The sequence below is a fragment of the Trichechus manatus genome, unplaced genomic scaffold (genome assembly GCF_000243295.1).
Source record: "Trichechus manatus latirostris isolate Lorelei unplaced genomic scaffold, TriManLat1.0 scaffold00040, whole genome shotgun sequence".
NCBI lineage: Eukaryota > Metazoa > Chordata > Mammalia > Sirenia > Trichechidae > Trichechus > Trichechus manatus.
In genome coordinates this window covers 15353699-15372833 of record NW_004443976.1, presented here as the reverse complement: position 1 = coordinate 15372833, position 19135 = coordinate 15353699, and the positions used below count along the sequence as shown (strand labels likewise).

The 19135-nt window shown below is 51.6% G+C and overlaps 1 protein-coding gene across 1 annotated transcript in view; it reads left to right on the top strand.

The window, feature by feature from the left end:
* The first annotated feature begins 834 nt into the window (after positions 1-834).
* Positions 835-19135, top strand: part of SPNS3 (SPNS lysolipid transporter 3, sphingosine-1-phosphate (putative)) — a 58812-nt gene continuing 40511 nt past the window's right edge. The window contains exons 1-7 of the mRNA XM_004376241.2: positions 835-1073; positions 4584-4649; positions 10965-11101; positions 11631-11782; positions 12479-12545; positions 13742-13890; positions 14604-14756. Coding sequence (XP_004376298.1) covers positions 884-1073; positions 4584-4649; positions 10965-11101; positions 11631-11782; positions 12479-12545; positions 13742-13890; positions 14604-14756 — 914 coding nt within the window. The 5' untranslated portion in view covers positions 835-883. The remainder of the gene's footprint in view (positions 1074-4583; positions 4650-10964; positions 11102-11630; positions 11783-12478; positions 12546-13741; positions 13891-14603; positions 14757-19135) is intronic.

Below are 19135 nucleotides of genomic sequence, written 5' to 3'. Positions count from 1 at the left end.
TCCCGGCCAATGCACATCATGAGCAGCCACCTGCCTGTTAGTGGAGGCTTGTGTGTTGCTGTGATGCTGAACAGTTTCAGCGAAGCTTCCAGACTAAGACGGACAAGGAAGGAAGGCCTGGTTATCTACTTCCAAAAATCAGCCTATGAAAATCCTGTGGATCACAAAGGTCTGATCCACAGCTGATCATGGGGATGGTGCAGGACTGGGCAATGTTTGTGCATGGGGTCACTGTGAGTCCGGAGCTGACTCAACGGCCAATAACAACAACAACAAAGAGACACTGTAAGACCACACCAGTATCCTGCTCCTCGTCAAAAATTTCCCCCTGGATTTAGTGTCCATTGATGAGTTTTGCCCACAAGCTCTCTTCCTTTCTCTGGATAGGGCATCAGGCCCTGACCAGACGCCAGCCTTCACTTATAATCCTATTCCAGTCCTGTTCTCCTGGCTACCCCAAGCCTCCTAGATTTGACCCAAGTTCGAGCCCCTTGTTCACCGTCCACCTTTATTGTAGGCTGCCCCCCTTACAAGGAGCAGGATTCTTGGCGTCATCTCATTTCCTGTCCTGTGAAGCTTCTCGTCCTCACGGTAGCCACTGGCTAGATCAAGGGGACCATAGAGTTTTCCAGCCACCAAGAGTGGAGGTGCAAGGAGCCTCTGCCTCCAGCAGACCTCAGAGCTGAGGGTGGTGAAACCTTACTGGTGAGGCTGCGGTGGGCTCTGCAGGAACCTGTGATAAGATGCACAGCAGTTAGTTAGGGCAGCTGCTTTGAGGTTGGGAGTCTGGAAGCCCACAGGAAGTGACTCGGTGCAGAGCTGATGCGTCTTCACCCCGGCACCCGTAGTGGGACAGGAGCTGCAGGCTGGCGTGGCTGTGGGGATGTCCACGGGGCGCCCAGAGCCTGGGCCAGAAGGGCTAAGCAGGCACCATGGGGCTTTGGCCTCAGACCACCAACCCCCTCCGACTGCTCCCGTTTCCTGGAGCCTGCCCCGCTGGAGAGCTTACGTGGCAGCCGCAGTGCTCTGCTATATCAACCTCCTGAACTACATGAACTGGTTCATCATTGCAGGTGAGGACGGCAGGCCGCCCTCCCTGGGGCAGCGTGGTCTGCTACTCTGTCCGCTGGCTGCCCAGCCACCAGCTGGCGGCCGCGTATCCCACGGTGCCTTCCAGCCACTATCCTTTCTTCTCTTGCAGCTTGTCTCTGGTGTTCTCTCCCTGGAGGTGGTTTTCAGCCATGCTTGTGTGCGGGGGGTGGGCAATTGATGTTCCCAATCCAGCCCCAAACTAGGAGGGTGCACAGTGGGTGTGGGGGCGGAGGACATGATGGGGTGTGAGTGGGTGAAGACAGTAGGGAGACTGGGTTTTCCAGACAAAAGCCCTGAGGTTCTGGACAGATCTGCCAGGGTGAGGGTGTGGAGGACAGGGCAGCCTGGCCCAGCTTCCAGGTAAAAAATCACTCTCGCTGGGCTGTTTCTGGGACCACAGGCTGCTTGCAAACCCTGCACGTTCTGCCTGCCTTCCTGTAGAGGAGGGCTCTGCCTGCTTCCGTCTTCTTGGCACTCGCTCATTCACTCATTCACTCATTCATCCATTCACTCAAGACTGGGGCTCAACCTGCTTTTCTCTTCTCTTCACTCACTCATTCCCTCATTCATTCATTCAAGACCAATGGGAACTCAGCTGCTTTTCTCTTCTTGTCACTCATCCACTTACTCATGCATTCATTTATTCATTCAAGACTGACTGAGCATTGACTATGGACAGGACCCTCAGGCGGGCCCTGGGGACCCAGGGGGAAGTCAGATTTGCAGTTTCTGCCTCATCTCAGGAATGACCCTCCCGTGGGGCCGAGGGAGAAGCTCATTACAGGAATCCTTCAAGGCAGAGAGAAGGGGCCAGGAGGAGGGAGGCTCAGGCCGGGTTGGGGAGTTCAGAGGGGCTGCAGCAGCCTGGCCTCTCTGAGGGCAGGACAGTGATTCGTTGGTCACCAGCTCTGCATGCTGGAGAGTGGCTGTGAATAAATGGAGTCCCGGGTAACGGACGTTACCGGACCTGGTTTCTGTCTCTGAGGAGCTCAGGAGGACACAGAACACATGTCCTAGTAGCTATAATACAGGATAGGACAGAGTGGGGTGAGTGGCAGCCGGGCACAGCCCCGAGGACAGGGGACTGAGGGGTCAGACAGAACTCACAGAAGTTTGGGCCTGGACGGCGGAGAAGATTGGAAAAGTGGGGAATGGGGTGAGGGGAGAGCATTCAGACAGAGGGGTCAGTGTACGTCAAGGGGTGAAGGGAGAGCATTCAGACAGAAGGGTCAGCATGCGCCAAGGGGTGAGGGGAGAGCATTCAGACAGAGGGGTCAGCGTGGGCCAAGGGGTGAAGGGACAGCATTCAGACAGAGGGGTCAGTGTGCGCCAAGGCACGTGGGGTTAAAGTGCGTGTTCTGATCAAGGATGGAGGGAGGCGATAAAGGAGGAAATTATTCATAAGAGGGTGTTTGGGGCCAGATCATGGGCTTCTTGGATACCAGACTGGGAGCTTGGTCTTTCTCCTGTGGGCAATGGGGAGCCATAGAAAGTTTTTTTTTAAAGTGAGGGGATAGCATCAGAGTTGAGGCCCTGGTTGAGGCCATTTGAGACAGAGGGGTCAGCTCAGAGGTTACTGCAATGGATTAGGCCAGTATGAGGAGGCCTGAGGAGGAGTGCGGGCGAGTGCATGAAGAGGAGGGAAGCGGGGAGGGACTTGGGGAACATCGGTATGAGGTCCCAGCTATCCCTGCCACTCGCCCTGGAGGGTCCCTGGCTGGGCCCTCAGCCCCTGAGTCCTCCTACCTGAGGCCCCTGCCTTCACTTCCCCTGGTCATGGGAGAAGTGAGGCTTTGGTTGCCATTTGGACTACGGAGGCCTGGAGAAGTGAAACCACAACAAGGGCCTTGGCGACTGTTGAGGGCGGGTAGCTCACACACACAGCAGCTAAAATTCCCTCTTGCAAGATAGCCTCTTTGGAGGGCCAAAAGTGACCAGCACTTATAAAAGCAAGGCTCGGTACACACCAGGCCCTGGACCACCCCCAGAGCACCAGGGGTCTGGAAGGAGCCCAGGAGGACAGAAACCAAGAGGTAGGCCTCCATTCCTAAAAATGAAAGATGAGTGCAATCATAGAGAATTTTTATTCAGGAGTTTATTTTGCTTACTTGTGTTGTCTATTTTCCACCTGCAAGGAATATGTCTTATTTGTGTAATTAAAAAACACTAAAAGGGGAAAAAAGACTTATAGATTTGTACTCCTGGGTGCTGTGGCAACAGGGCTTGAATTAAACATCTAAACAAAAATCTCTTAGTTGGCTTCTCTGATTCTTCAATCTTTCTTCACCAGCTGCGAGGTCTTGGGGGTGTGGATGTGGGGCTTCCTTCCCCACTGTGTGGGTGTTTCTGTAGTACCTCATTGGGGATTTCTGCCTCCCCCGTCAGCCCAGGCAGGAGGTTAGGGTGCTTCCGGCTGGGATTTGAGTACCAGCTCCCCCGATCCAGGCGTGTGGCCTTAGACAGGCTGGAGCCTCTGTTTCCTCATCTGTAAAATGGGAACATGATGGTCCCTACCTTTTAGCGTAACAATTGCAAGTGTCCAGTTCAGGCCTGGCTCTCAGCCATCTCAAAGTGAAATGGAAGTAATGATGAGACTTCTTAGTAATAATGGTAGAGCCAGAGCCTCATGGCCCAGATGAGCAGGTGCCCCAGACCCTGACGAGACCTTTCTGAAATACCACCAAGGGGCCAAGAGGATTCCAGGAAACAAAGCCCAGCATCTGGGAGCCTGTTTCCTCTCTCTGCATTAGACTCAGCGCCTGCTGCAACGGCCCATGGCTTAGCAAAGACTTGGAGGGGCTTCAGAGCCCTGGCTGGTACAGAGCAGGGCGGGCATCCTTAGGAAGGTGGGGACCTAAGCCTCTGAAGCTCTGTGTGTACACATGTGTGTGCTCATGCTTCTGGTAGAATATGCTTCTGTGTACACGTGTGCAGGCCATGGCACACATGTATGTGCTCCTGTGTGAACATGCATGTCTGTGCAGGTCTGGTGTCTGTGCACAAGCAGGGCTGCTGTGTTGCACCACTCTGGAGGCATCCATTTACACTGTAGTCTAAGTGACTGGCTATGCACTGTGCAACAATGTGAACGGCAGCCCTGCACGTGTGCATGTGTATGCATGCCTGTGGATGTGTCTTTCTGTGTACATCTCAGTGTTATGTGTACGAGTGTCTGGTTGTAGGAGACTGGGCTACATGTCTGTGAGACAGGCTCCTGTACATCTGCTTATCTGTGTCTGTGGGTGTATTTCTCCAGGAATGCCTGTTTGCATGAATATATGTATGTGTGTGTTCATGTCTGTGTGTCTCTGTGACTGTGTGCCGATGACTGTGAGTGTGTGCCTGTGTGTAAGTGTGTGTATATCTGTGCCTTTGATCTCTGTGCTGTGCTGATCAGCAGTGGCCCTGTCCCAAATGCAGGGACAGCTGCCTTTAGAGACCCGCCCTGCCGGACTACTGCCTATTCCTGAGCACGGCTCCTTTGTCCACAGGAGTGCTGCTGGATGTGCAGAAGTGTTTTCAAATCAGCGACAGTAATGTGGGTTTGCTTCAGACTGGTAAGGAGCGAGTCCCTGGCCCTGGAGCTGGGGTGGGCTCATGCTGGGTGGGGTCTTTCAGAGGGTCCTGCTCTGTGTCCAGCTTCAGCTCCTGAGACATCAGAGCCAGGCAGAGCACCACGAAGCCTGAGAAGGGGGCACTGAGGATGGTGGGGTTTGGGCATGAAGGGTAGGCTGGGCAGGTGGAGGAGCCAGCATGAACCAAGACCTAGTGCTTGAGCAGCGGCTTCTGGCCTGAGTGGAGGTGGTGCAGACAGAGTGTGGGTGTGGGCTAGACAAGGCATCTGAGCACAAATCACGGCTGTGGAGTCAAGACCTGCATTTCGTTAGCATCTGTTGAGCTCAGCTGTGCACTGGAGGCTAGAAATCCTGACTAGTGCTTTCCTTCACAGACCTGAAAAATCTGACCACAGGACACACGGACAGATACACAGACACATTCTCCCGCCATGGGCTCAGGTGGGGTCTGGACCCATAGGAAGCTTACAGCATGCCCCATTGCAAGGCAGGGGGTGTTGGGGTCACGAGGCACTCACTTCTCCCCTGTGGGCACCTGGATGGTGACACACGGTCTTCGTTATCTAGTGCTGCTGTAACAGAAATACCACAAGTGGGAGGCGTTAACAAACAGAAAGTTATTTCTCATGGTTTAGGAGGCCAGAAGTCTGAATTCAGGGCGCCGGCTCTAAGGGAAGGCTTTCTCTCTCTGTCAGCTCTAGGGGAATGTCCTTGTCCCTTCAGCTTCTATTCTTCGGTTCCTTGGTGATCTCCATGTGGTGTGACATCTATCTTCTCCCATCTCTGCTTCTCTTGATTGCTTGTTCAATCTCTTTTACATCTCAAAAGAGATTGACTTAAGATACACCCTATACTAATCCTGTCTCGTTAACATAACGAAGAAAACCCATTCCCAAATGGGATTGCAACCACAGATATAGAGGTTAGGATTTACATATTTCTGGGGGACACAATTCAATCCACAACACACACACTCATACCCACGTGTGTATGCACACCATCAGAACACACGATACACACATGTGCACACACCAGTCTGTAACTAGCACACACACGGGTTTCTCTCTGCTGGCCCCTCTCTCCTCGTAATAGTCCACCATCTCAAAGCTCTAGAAGGGCTCTCCAACTAGGGTACCCCTGGGGACACAAAAAATTTCCAGGGGGTACATGAGCACAGAGAGTTTAAAGGGAATACATTTCCAGATCCTCAAGATCTGAATGTTTCTTTCCTAAAATGGATCTGCCTGAGAACCAGCCTGTGGGCTGCTGTGAGTCTCCTTTCTCACCTCCCCTTTTATGATCTCCTTTCCACCATTTCTGCAAATGGCTAATGTGCTCAGCTGTTAATCAAAAAGCTGGACGCTCGAGTCTACCCAGAGGTGCCTTGGAGGAAAGGCCTGGCAATCTACTTCAGAAAAATCAGCTATTGAAAACCCTGTGGAGCACAATTCTACCATGACACACATGGGATCGCCATGAGTTGGGATTGACTCCATGACAACTGGTTATTTTCCATTTAAAGCAGAAAGATACATCTCTACCTTGAAATATATTTTACTATGGTACACTGTCTTGGGGTGTAACAACCTCTAGGGTGCCAAGCAGAGGGATCCCTGGCGGGTACTTGACTTCTGCTGGGGAGACCTGGAAGCAAGGCAGGGAGAGCTTTAAGGCCGGGACTGGTTCCTCCAGGCCACAAACCCATAGCAAGTCACTAGCCCTTATCTAGCTGACCAGCTGTGTGACTGCCTATTTATCTCTGAATTAGGATTCACAGGAGAGATGGTTATCTCAGGATGGGTGTTAACACATTTATTTCAATGAAAAAATGAAGCCAACATTTTTCTTATAGAAAGTCGGTCTGATTTGGCCAGTTGATTTGACAAATGAGGACTGGCTTTGCTAGTTAGAGTCCATGGTGGATATTTCCCATAAACAGAATGAACCCCATCTTCAGGATTAAGGATTGAATGAAACAATATATTTAAAACATATACAATAATTCCAGAGAGCACATCCTTTGCAACGATTTAAATTTCTGATGAAAATATTTTAAATGTCAGCTGAAAGCGTGTGAGGGGTACATAGTTCTTCCTTAAGAGTCACGTGAGCAGAAGGTAGAAGACCTTTGCTTTAGATGATGGATTTTTCTTCAGTTGCTCCTTAGTCTCAGGGCTGAGAGGCCAGGCAGCTGGCTGCTGACTGGAGAACCTTCTAGTCATGTTTGTAATCACAGTGAGAACACTTGACTGAATAACCCCAACCTTCTTGATTAAACAGATAATGGCAGTTGGGTCAACTTTTCCCCTACCCTGGTTCTCACCGTGGTGAACAGGATTGTTACTACAAGGCCCCTGCTAAATGAGACACTGTGGAGGGAGAAATTTGTGTGTGAGTGTGTGGGTGTGTATGTGTGAGTGTGTGGGTGGGGATGTGTGTGAGTGAGTGTGCATGGATGTGTGTATGTGAGTGTTAATGTGTGTGAGTATGTTGCATGAATGTGTGTGTGGGGTAGAGATGTATGTGAGTGTGTTAATGTGTTAGTGTATGTATGGATATGTGTGTGTATGTGAGTGAACGTGTGGAGTGGGGATGTGTGTGAGTGTGCTAATGTGTGTGAGTTAGTGCACTCATGGATGTGTGTGTGTGAGTGTGTGTGTGAGTGTGCTAATGTGTGTTAGTGTGTGCATGGATGTGTGTGTGTGTGTATTTGTGAGTGACTGAAGGGAAGGGCCATCTTTGCAGAAGCCGTCTAAGAAAGTGCTTAGAAAGGACAGTGAGCCTGGAGGCCTGGTGATCAGACTTGTCCCCAGCACTAATTACTGTGTAACCTCAGGCGAATCTCTTCACCTTGCTAGGTCTCTGTGCAATGGCCCTAAGGCGCCCCCTGCTGCCTGTCCACAGGGCTGCAGGGAGGAGGAAATCGACTGAGAGATTTTGGTCAGCTATAAGGCTGAGGGTGGGGATGGGGGAAGCAACAGTCAGACCTCCCTACATAGAACAGAGAGGCTGTGAATTGAGTTAGGTAATTAATTAATAATATTTAAAAAGAACTCTGACACCCTGTGCCTGGCACTCTTCTAAGTGCTTTATGATATTAAAAACTCCTTTAATCTCCACAACAATCCCATGAGGCAGCCATTATTATTATTATCTCCCTTTCACAGACGATGAACCTGAGGCACAGAGAGGTAATGGAGCTTGCTGAAGGTCCCACAGCTAGTAAGTGGCAGAGCTGGGACTGGAACCCAGGCGATCTGCCTCCAGAATCCATCTCTTAAACCCTGGGCTCATTAATTACTCCATCTTGCCACAGAAATGATTTGAATATGGAGGTGGAAGACATGAGGAGTTCCTGCCTTCTCCCTGGGGGACAGGTCTCTCCATCCAGGGCACCTGCAGGTTAAAGGCATTTTTGTCTTGTAAGGGATCTGTGGGCCCTAGAACCAGAAAAGTGTTAGAAGATATGGGGAAATATTTTCTAGAACTTTTAGGTAAAGAAGAATGCATAAACAAGATGTGGAACACAATCTTCCTAAAGAAATAATGATACATTTGGGCTACATCAGCACAAAACACTTCTGTGTGATGGTGATTAAAACTATAAATGCACTTAGTAATAATCATAAATAACAGTTACTGAGTGTATACTTAAAGCCACTTACTGCCCTTTATTTTACTTGATGCTCTCTGCTGGGAGGTCCAAATGTTTAACGTGCTTGGCTGTTAATGGAAAGGTTGGAGGGTCGAGCTCACCCAGAGGCACCTTGGAAGAAAGGCCTAGCAATCTACTTCTGAAAAATCAGCCACTAAAAACCCTGTGGAGCACAGTTTTACTCTGACACACATGGGGTCCCTGTGATTTGGAGTCAACTCCACAGCAGCTGGTTTTACTGGGTAGTCTAGTCCCAGAGCTTGCATTTTTGATTCTTCAAACAAACATAAAGGACTGGGAAAAATGATTTCCAAAATGTATGAAAAGTCAAACAGCAGCTTGATAGAAAAATGGGCATAGAATGCGAACACGAGAACACTTATTCAACTTTGCTGGCAATGATGCAAATTGAAACATCAGTGAGATCCTATTTGCTTTTCAACCATTAAAATAAAATGATCGATCATATCAAGTGTCAGCAAAGGCGCTGGCATCAACTTCTATTGTAGTGTAAATTGATACAGACTTTTTGGAGGCCTCTTTTGTCAGTAGCTATTAAAATGTTAAATGCCATTGATACCAAAGATCGTTCTCTGTGGAAGTACTCGGTTGAAACATATTAAATTACCATTTTTATAGGTCAAAACTGGCCTAATTTTGGAAACTGCATATGGCTCAACCCAATACTAGAGTGGGTCACGGGGGAGTGGGAAGGGCTGGAAACTGAGCTGGGAAGAATCCAGTCATTCACTGGGCTCAGGAAATGTCAATCATTTGTGCTCAACAGGTGAAAGGAGACCCAGATACTAGGTGGGGGCCTCCAGAGTCTGAGGCCCTCAGACTGTGGGACCTGGTGCAGGAGGGTCCAGATCTTCCCTTTTGCATCTTTGGCTGTTGCTGGTTCTTCACAGCCTGACCCAGGCAGCGGGTCCTCCGGGATGTTCAGCTTGTAGGCAGCGAGCTCACCATCCCCAGAGGTTGGAGGCGATGGTCTTTAAGGAACAGAAGTTTTGTGTGCATGTATCCATGTATTGAAGCACTGGTGGCTCAGTGGTTAACAGCTTGGCTGCTAACCAAAAGGTTGGCAGTTCAAATCCTTGGAAACCCTATGGGGCAGTTCTACTCTGTCCTACAGGGTCACTATGAGTTAGAATCAACTCGACAGCAGTGGATATCCATGTATTAAACAGTTGCTGTGGAGTCGATTCCCACTCGTGGTGACCCCATGTGTGTCAGAGTAGAACTGTGCTCCACAGGGTTTTCAACGGCTCATTTTTCAGAATAATCACCAGGTCTGTCTTCTGAGGCATCTCTAGGTGGACTCAAACCTGTAACCTTTCAGTTAGCAGCAAATGCCTTAACAATTTGCACCACTCAAGGACTCCATGTATTACGCCAAAAAACCAAACCCATTGCCATCCACTTGGTTCCGACTCATAGCGACCCTATAGGACAGCATAGAATTGCCCCATAGGGTTTCCAAGGAGCCGCTAGTGGATTTGAATTGCTGACATTTTGGTTAGCAGCCAAATGCTTAAACCACTGAGCCACCAGGGCTCCCCATGTGTTATCGTCAAGCATAAATTTAGCAATTGCTTTGTTTTCGCTGAATAGCCAACCACATTCATTAATTCAGTAGGTAATATTAATAAGGGTTTAAGTTTAAAATAAATTTTATAAGTACAACCGTCAGTGTTAGGGGAATGTTTTATCTGCTTTCCCAGCCTCCTGGATCTGTAGTCAATGTACTCATTCTTGTGCTCATCTGCTGTAAGCCGGTCCCAGGCAGACCTTTCTTCCCTCCTGCCACCACCCCCACCCTAGCAGGTATTGTTGTTGATGTTAGCTGTTGTCAGTGGCCCCCAACTCATGGCAACCCCATACACAATGGAACGTCTCGGATTGGACCATTGTGATACATAGGGTTTCCACTGGCTGATTTTCAGAAGTAGACTGCCAGGCCTTTCTTCCTTGTCCATTTTAATCTGGAAGTTCTACTGAAGCCTGTCCAGCATCATAGCATCACACAAGCCTCCAATGACAGACGGATGGTCGCTGTACATGAGGTGCATTGACTGGAAATTGAACCCAGGTCTCCCACATGGAAGGCGAGAATTCTATCACTGACACCAATGCCCCCTAACAACAGGTGCGTGAGTGATAAATCAGACCAACCTCAATACCTAGAAAGGGCAGGGGGCACTTTGGAGGCCCCCAGGCTCCCAGGGGCCAGAAGTTCTTGTAAAGATAGTAAACTAGTGTCTACCGAACACGCCAGGCTGTGTGCCAGGACTCACCCTTCCTCTTTCATCTCATCCCTACCCAGCCTCGGAGGCGGATGTTGATGTATTCATTGTTGAAATGATGCTCAGAGAGGTGGAGCTAGTTACACAAAGCCACACAGTAAGCAAGTGGCAGAGCTGGGATTCGAACCTGGGCCTTGGATCCCCACATACTTCCTAGTCACCCCCACTCTGGGCTGAGTGTTGGACAGGGGTTGGGAGAGTCACCTCATCTTTTCTTCCTTATGCCTGGACTCATTGCCCTGGTGCCATCTTGTGGCATCCGGGCCACGCCTTTCCCTGGGCCTGCTGGGCTGTCCAGTGGGAGGACTCATGCTCCCCTTCTCACGTCTCCTCCAGTCTTCATCGGCTGCCTGCTGCTGTCTGCACCCGTGTTTGGCTACCTGGGCGACCGACACAGCCGCAAGGCCATGCTGAGCTTCGGGATCCTGCTCTGGTCAGGAGCTGGCTTTTCCAGCTCCTTCATCTCTCCCCAGGTGCCTTCCTCCCCCTGCTTCCTCCCTGATGCAGAACGATGGGAGCTGGGTGGTGATGGTTTTGCTCCATTCTAGGCTCCAGGCTTGGGGCTCGCCCTCCAGGGGGGAGAGAGATGGTGCAGGCTCAGCCAGAGATCAGGGCCAGAGACGGTTAGCTTCCTTTCTTGCCTCTCCCGCTGTTGCCTGTGGCTCCACTTCTGCCTGACTCTACTGGGGGTGTGGGTGTGGGGTGTCAGCTATTGTTTTGGGGAGCTGGCCTGGTTAGCAAAGGCAGTGACCTGGACAAGGGCTCCCCTTGATGTGGAGGGAGGTGGTGGCTGCAGGCTGCAGATACCAACAGGGGGCACCTGTGTGATTTTGAGAACCTAGGGTTGTCAAGGATGGTGAGGTGTCTGCAGCCCTGATCCCTTCTCCCTCCCCTGGGGGCACATGTCACGAGGTTCCCTGGGCCTCTCTGACAAATCCTTGGGTCCTTTGGCCCTCGGGTGATTTCTGGAACTCACCGTGATCCTGTGCCTGGCCTGCCCAGTATTCCTGGCTCTTCTTTCTGTCCCGGGGCATTGTGGGCGCCGGCACAGCCAGCTACTCTACCATCGCGCCCACCATCCTGGGCGACCTCTTCGTGAAGGACCAGCGGACCCGGGTGCTGGCCATCTTCTACATCTTCATCCCTGTTGGAAGGTTGGTATCAACCCTGGGTCCACTTCCCCAGGTGATAAAACTGAGGCCCAGAGGAGTCAGAATAGGGGGGCTGAGGGTAGGAGAGATCAAACCGGAGAGCTGGGACTGAAATCTCAATTCTACCCCTTTGTGACCATATCATGCTACTCTCTAAGCCTCAGTTTTCCTCATCTGTAAACGGGGGCAGTAACACCCACTGATGGGCTGTGGTGAGCGTGAGAGATAGTAAGGATGCGCCACATTAGTTAACTCCCTCCTGGAAGTGGGGAGAAGGGCAGTGTGGCATGGGAACTGCTCAGGGTGTGGCCGTTCTGGGGGGTGATACAAAGAAGTGTGTTTGGGCAGGTCCTGCACCCCAAAGAGAGTGGGACAGAGTGGGATTTGCAGCCAGATTCCTGAGCTCTGACCCAGGTTTCCTGAAATCGCATGACTCAGGCAGGGCTGAGCTTCGGGTGGGGAGTCCTCATGTGAGGGGAGAGTGGGGCTGGGGGTGGGCCAGGAGCCAGAGGTCACTGCTAAATCGACCAAGGGCAGTGGACATCTGGGCCTTGCGTGGCTCACTTTTCTGGTGTTTCTGAAGACTGTGAGCCTGCTGAGGGCTGACTCCCGGAGGGGGGAGGGTAGCCTGGTCAAACTGGCCTTGGGCTGCCTGCCTGCCGCCCCTCACTGCCCATTTCCCTCACCCCTCTGTTGCAGTGGTCTGGGCTACGTGCTGGGCTCGGCTGTGACAGAGCTGACTAGGAACTGGCGTTGGGCCCTGCGTGTGAGTCCAGCTTCCTTTTCTCCCCTCTGCTCCCCCACTCCCCACGCCAAGAGGGACTTTCCAGTATCCCGCGGCCTTAGCCATTTGGCATCGTAACTGGCGCCATGGGGGTGGTCGGATGTCTGCAGCTTTGGGCATTTGGGGCCCATATGGAACATGGGCTATGGAAGCTGTGACCCTGGGTTCAAATCCTGGCTGCTCATTTACTACCTATGTGACCTCAAGAAAGTTGCCTCACTCTTCAAAGCCTCAGTTTGCCTACCTGTGAAGTGGGGATAATAAATACCACCTTATGGAATCTTTAGGATTAATAAGACAAGGGATGAAAAATTCCTGGTCCAGGGCCAGGGCACATAGTAGGTCCTTAAGGACTCGCAGCTGGGGTTACTCAGGTAGTGGACCCAGGATACCTGGGAAAATACCTGGTCAGCCCTGTTGGGGGTACATTCATCTTTGGATCAGATTCTGGCAGGGATATAAGAAGAGGAAGGAACTCAATGGCAAGAGGGCGCTGGGGGCTTGATCTTGGAAGAAGCAACCTCACAAGTGGTTTCTGGGTGCAGATCTCTGTGGAGCCATCTGGTGCCGAGGGAGCTGGCCTGTGTGAGGCCGCGGAAGGCAGAGTCAGGCTTGGGGTGGGGGCGGGCTTCAAGGAGGTGGGCCTGAGCTTGGCCTGAATAAGAACTTTCTCATAGCCTGAGCTGCTTAATGGCTGCCTTAAGGCAGGTACTGAACTCCCCATCCTTGGGAGTCTGAGCAGGGGGACTGCTAGGAGGGGACACTAGGGCAGGACTGGTGTGGCAGATGAAGGTACGGGTCAAGAAAGAGGACGGTTCTTGGGGCAGCAGGGGTCTGGGTACTCAACAGTTGGGGTCAGCATAGTTGGGACTCCAGCTCTCAACCAGCTTGGCCCATTGAGCCAGACAGATCAACATCAGCACTGGACAGACAGGTATTGAATCACATCCCAAGGGGCCCCTGCTCCCCAGAAAGGCTACACTGTATAGGGGTGAGGGGTGAGAAACAGTGGTATGTCCAGCTCTGTGACATACCATGAGCTGTGCCCAGGGCACAGGGTGCCCCAAAAGCCTGGACCGCAGAGTTCAGATACCATGGCTGGCACTGTGCCAGTCACCCCAGGGTCTGCGGGCTTGAGAGCATACGGCCCTGAGCTTCCTGGGCCCTACTGTCCCCAGATCATGCCCTGCCTGGAGGCCGTGGCCTTAGTCCTGCTCATCGCGCTGGTTCCAGATCCGCCCCGGGGAGCTGCTGAGAAGCACGGGGAGGTGGCCATGGGAGGCCCGAGGAGCAGCTGGTGTGAGGACGTCAGATATCTGGTGAGAAAGTGAGTGTTCCTGCTCCCACAGAAAAGCCTCATCTGCTCTAAAACCACCTCCCTCTCTCAGCCTCCAGGAAGCCGTCCCTGATAGTTCCAGAATTCACAGCCGTCTTCCTCTTCTGAGCTCCCACCTCACCCCCTGGGCATGCCCCTCCCTGGCCTGGGGCTGACAGAAATGTGGGCTGGGAGGGAAGCATGCAGCGTGGGCTCCAGCCTTGGCTCATCTATGCCATGGACATTATCTCCAGCCTGCCCACTGCTGGGGGCTGCTGCGAGGGGCTAGGAGCTAATCAATCACCCCTCCAAGCTCATGGGACTGTGTCATCCTCTGTCCCAGGCACGGCGGGGAGGTGGACAGGAGTCAGCTGAACTCTCAGGCCTCATGATTCACCGAGATGTGGGGCATGAGCAGGGCAGTGTTCTCATTGTTACAGGGCCATGAGACCAGTTGAGGGGACTCAGGTGAAGATGGGCAGAGATGGTTTCCAGGAGCATCTGATGGTGGCTGTGGGCCTTTCAAGGTGGGGAGGTTTGCTCCTGCAGAAAGGAGGGAGGAGGATACGGCCCGAGCAAAGGTATGCAGGTGGGATGTATAGGTATTCTCAGAGGATGCTTGGAGCATGGCGCTCAGAGCCTGGAGTCGGCAGTCACCTGAATGCCCAGGAGAGGGGAGAGGCACAAACCTCCCCCCGCTTCAGCCAGGCCGCCTTCTCTTGCAGCTGGAGTTTTGTGTGGTCGACCTTTGGAGTGACAGCCATGACCTTTGTGACTGGAGCCCTGGGCTTCTGGGTCCCCAAGTTTCTGTTCGAGGCCCGTCTGGTCCACGGGCAGCAGCTTCCCTGCCTCCGAGAGCCGTGCAACAGCCAGGACAGGTGAGGAGCCTCTGTGAGCCCTGGGCTCCTGGCCTAGGTGATGGGGGTTCACGGTGAGGATGTTCTCAGGAGGTTTTGAGCCCCAAAGCTCAGTCTCTCTGAGCAACGGTGCTCTGTGGAGATGGCAGCCCTGAGAACTGCCCAGCAGGCAGGAGGCTGTTTCTTGCTCTGGCTCAGTCCCTGCTACCCTGGCTCACTATGAGCAGCTTCCTTGCCCTCTTTGGGCCCCAGTCCCGCCCTTCCCACTCCTGGGGATGCTGTGGGGGTCCAGAAGGCACTGGGTGGGAGATGAGGATCTTCTGTGGGGACTGACAGATGATGGGAGTCCTGGACAACACTGTAGGCGCTGAGAATCCTGGGAAAGCATACAGACATAGAAGCCCAACAAGCGGCAAGCACTCTGCCGTCAGGGATGCCCTTCCCACTCCCTCCCGGCTGGTCCCGTCTCACTCTGCTGCCTCCACACCTTCGACTCCATTCTCCAAGGACACCAATGACTTCCTTGATGCCAAGTCAAGGCCCCCTTCACCTTTTTTTTACTTGCCTTCTCCTCCCTGAAGCCCTATGCTCTTCAGTCTCCTTGTGTTTCCCTCTTCCTCTCTGATGGTGCCCTGGAAGTTTCCTCAGAGTTGTGTTATATATAACACAACATTTGCCAAGTCAACATTTTTCACACGTACGATTCAGCGACATTTTTCGTGTTGTGCAACCATAGCCAGAATCCACTGCCAAATTATCCACCACCATTAACAAACTCACTGCTTCCCAAACAACGATTTCCCCTCTCTCCCTCCCTCCAGCTCTTGGTAACAACTATTAAACTTTTTGTCCCTGTGCATTTGCCTATTCTAGATATTTTCACGTACGGGGGATCATATAATAGTTTTCTTCTGTAACTGACTTATTTCACTCAGTATAATGTTTTCAAGATTTGTCCATGTTGTAGCATATATCAGGACTTCCTTTTCCTTTATGGCTGAGTAATAAATATTCCCGTGTGTGGATACACCACATTTTGTTGATCCATTAGTCTGGTCTGTTGATAGACATTTAGGTTGTTTCTACCTTTTGGCTGCTGTGAATGGTGCTGCAGGGAACATTGGTGTACATGTCTGAGTGCCTGGTTTCAATACACCTAGGAGTGGAATTGCTGGGCCATAAGGGCTTCATCCTGGTGGGGCAAACGGTTAGGAGCTTGGCTGCTAACTGAAAAGTTGATGATTTGAACCCATCCAAAGGCTCATGGGAGAAAGACTTGGAGATCTGCTTCCGGAAAGATTACAGCCAAGAAAACCCTATGGGGCAGTTCTACTCTGTCGTAGGTGTTGCTATGAGTTGAAATAGACTACGGCCAACTAATAGCAAAGGGCTGCATGATCTTCCTGGAGCTCTGTCCTTCCTCGAGGCTTCGGCGATTCTGGCTCTTGCTGGCAGCTCCTACTTCTACCCCCTTCTGCCTAGCCTCCTCTCTCGCCTCTCTCCCCTTTCTCTGACGTCCAGTCAGAGCTTTGTGTAATTTCCAGAATGTCCTATGCACTCTCACTTGTCTCCTTTGCCCAACCTGTCTACTGCCTGTACCTCCCTCCACTTTTCTCATCACTATTTATTAAACCCTTACTTCAGTTCAGGCTTTATGCTAAGCATTTAACATCAGTACATCTGAGGAAGACCTTCTTAGTATTCCTATATTATGAGAGATGGGAGCTCAGAGAGGTTAAGTAACTTGTCCAAAGCCACACAGCTAACAAGTGGCAGAGGCAGGATTCAAATCCATCTGACTCCAAAGCCTGTGCTCTTAAGTTCTGTGTCCTATTGCCTCTGGAGACTGCCTGTTCCTGTTCACTAACTTGGACACCTCTCCGCTTTGCTAGGACTGCTTTCTGGCACACAGTAGGTGCTCAGGGAAAGCTTGTGAGTAAGTGCATTGAGTGTATGAGTATGAGGAAGCGATGTTTGTCTTGGCGCCTCAGCTGGATTGTTTTCTCCCGGAAGCAACGGCTGAGTCCTAAAAGCCCCACAGCAGCTTGAAAAAGTGGAAGAAAAACAGGACCCAATTCCACAGCAGGCATTCACTGGGTTTGACGTTTTGAGCAAGTCACTTCCCCTTTTCTCAGCTTCACCCTCCTCCCTCTAACTTAGCTCCTTCACAGAAACTTTGTTAGAAATGGATGTGGAAGTGTATATTAGTTTCCTGTCACTTCTGTAACAAATTACCACAAACTTGGTGACTTAAAACAACAAAAATTTATTCTGTCACAGTTCTGGAGGCTAGAAGTCCAAAATGGTTTCACGGGGCCAAAAGCAAGGTGTCAGCAGGGCCCTGCTCCTTCTGGAGGCTCTAGGGAAAAGTCTGTGCCTTGCCTCTTCTAGCTTCTGGCAGCTGCCAACATTCCTTGTTTTATGGCCCTAGTGCTCCAGTCTTTGCTTCGGTGGTCACATTGTCTTTACCTCTTCTGTCTCAAATCCCCCTCTGCCTCTCTCTTGGAAGGACATTTGTGATTGTATTTACGGCCTACCTGGATAATCCAAGATAACCTCCCTATCTCAAGATCCTTGACTTCATCACATCTGCCAAGTCTGAAAGTCTTAGGACATAGACATCTTGGGGGCCATTATTCAGCCTACTGCACAGTGGGTGGAAGGTCCTGATGTGGGGTTCTGCACAGACCTCAGCTATTAATAAACTCCCTTTAGTTAGGATGAGCCCCAGGGTGAGGGTGGGGCAGGGCAGGAAGCTGCAGGACCCAGGACTCCAGCTCAGTTGAGGAAGATCTTCCGACACTCAGAGCTGCCCCAGATGGAAGGGGCTGCATTGGGAGTGGTGAGCTTTCCATCCCTGGGGGTGTGTGAGCAGGTATTGGACAGCAGTTTGCCAAGGTCACTGTGTAGGGGGTCAGAATAGGATTTGCAGGCCTTGAAGGGCCCCCCTGGCTCTAAGGGCCTATGATTCTGGAAAGGGCTTGTGGGCATGGGGGGACCTTTCAAAGGTCTCTTTCAAAGGTGTCTGGAGTGATTCCTCTGATTGCAGCTCCTGATCAGGGGCTGATGAGGGGCCCTTGTCTAGGCTACCTGTCTGAATAACAATCCCAAACCTCACAAAGGTCTTGAGAACCTGTCAAGGCTGGCTTAGACCAGGGCTCTGAGGCAGATGGCATTCATTCAGGATTCGGAGTCATGTAACTGGGCTGAACCACAAACTTGCACAGCTTGGAAGGCTGGGAAGCCTCCGTGAGCATCTTTAAGTTGCCTAAGGACCTGCATGCTTCTGTCTGGTAGGCAGAGGGCCAGGAGGCCCTGGCTCTGTCATTGAGGGGCTATGTGACCTCGGGCAAGTTTCTGCCCTCTCTGGGCTCCTTGCTGTCTCCTATGCACTGAGGGGAGGGGGTGGGGAAATGAACCCACTAGTCCTCAGCCCGTAGGATGGACATTTCACAGAAGTTGTTTAGGGGAGAAGTGGTTTGTGATACCCAATTTGTCAGTACCCATAGTCCTGTGCTCTTACGTTCTTGGGTGTCAGCGGGAACCACAGAGGTAATAGCAGGGCACCTGTGCCATCCCACACCCTTCTGGAAATGTCTAGGTCTGAGAGGGGATACTAGCCAAGTGCAATAAGGGTGGGTGAGGGGACAGTGCTCCAGGCCAAGGGAACCTGCAAGCATAGGTTGAACTGAGAGAATTTCCAATCATTTGTGCAGGGTCAGGAGGGAGGGGGAAGGGAAAGGTGTGCAGGTCAGCAGGGCTAGTTGTGAAGGCCTTGGATGCTGGCCAGAGAGCTTGCCTAGAGGACAGTGAGGAGCCACTCAGGGGCCTGAAGCAGGAAAAGGTCGTGGTTAGATTGTGTTTTCAAGAGTTTGTGCTGGTCACAGTCTCAGCTATCCCTCTGAGCTCTTTTAAGAGGGAGCTTGGGAAAGCAGGATAGACCAGGAGGGCAAAGATGTGTCATTTAAGAGCTGAGCAGTCTCTGTCTTAACCTTTCTCAGCCTTGCCTTCCTCATCTGCTCCACCTGGGAATTCTGGGAGGTATCACTGAGCTCATTTGCTCAACACATACGTTTTGTGCGTCAGGCTCTATGTTCCCAGGAATTCAAAGACTAATGAATGGCCCTGATGATAGGGACTCAGAAGGTGCTATGAGAACTGATGGGAGTAAAGAAATCAGCAAGGGGGCAGGGGAAGGCATCCCCCAAAAGAGGACATCTATGATGGGTCGTGAAGGATGAATAGGAGTTCGGTAGGTGGAAAAACTAGGGAAAAGTGTTCCAGATGAGGGAATGAAAGTATGAGCTGGAGGTGGGGACAATAACTAGTCTGGGAGCAGAGGAGGATGGAGCTGGGGACTAGAGTTGAGGTCAGCCACGGTCCAGGCATAAAGGGCCAAG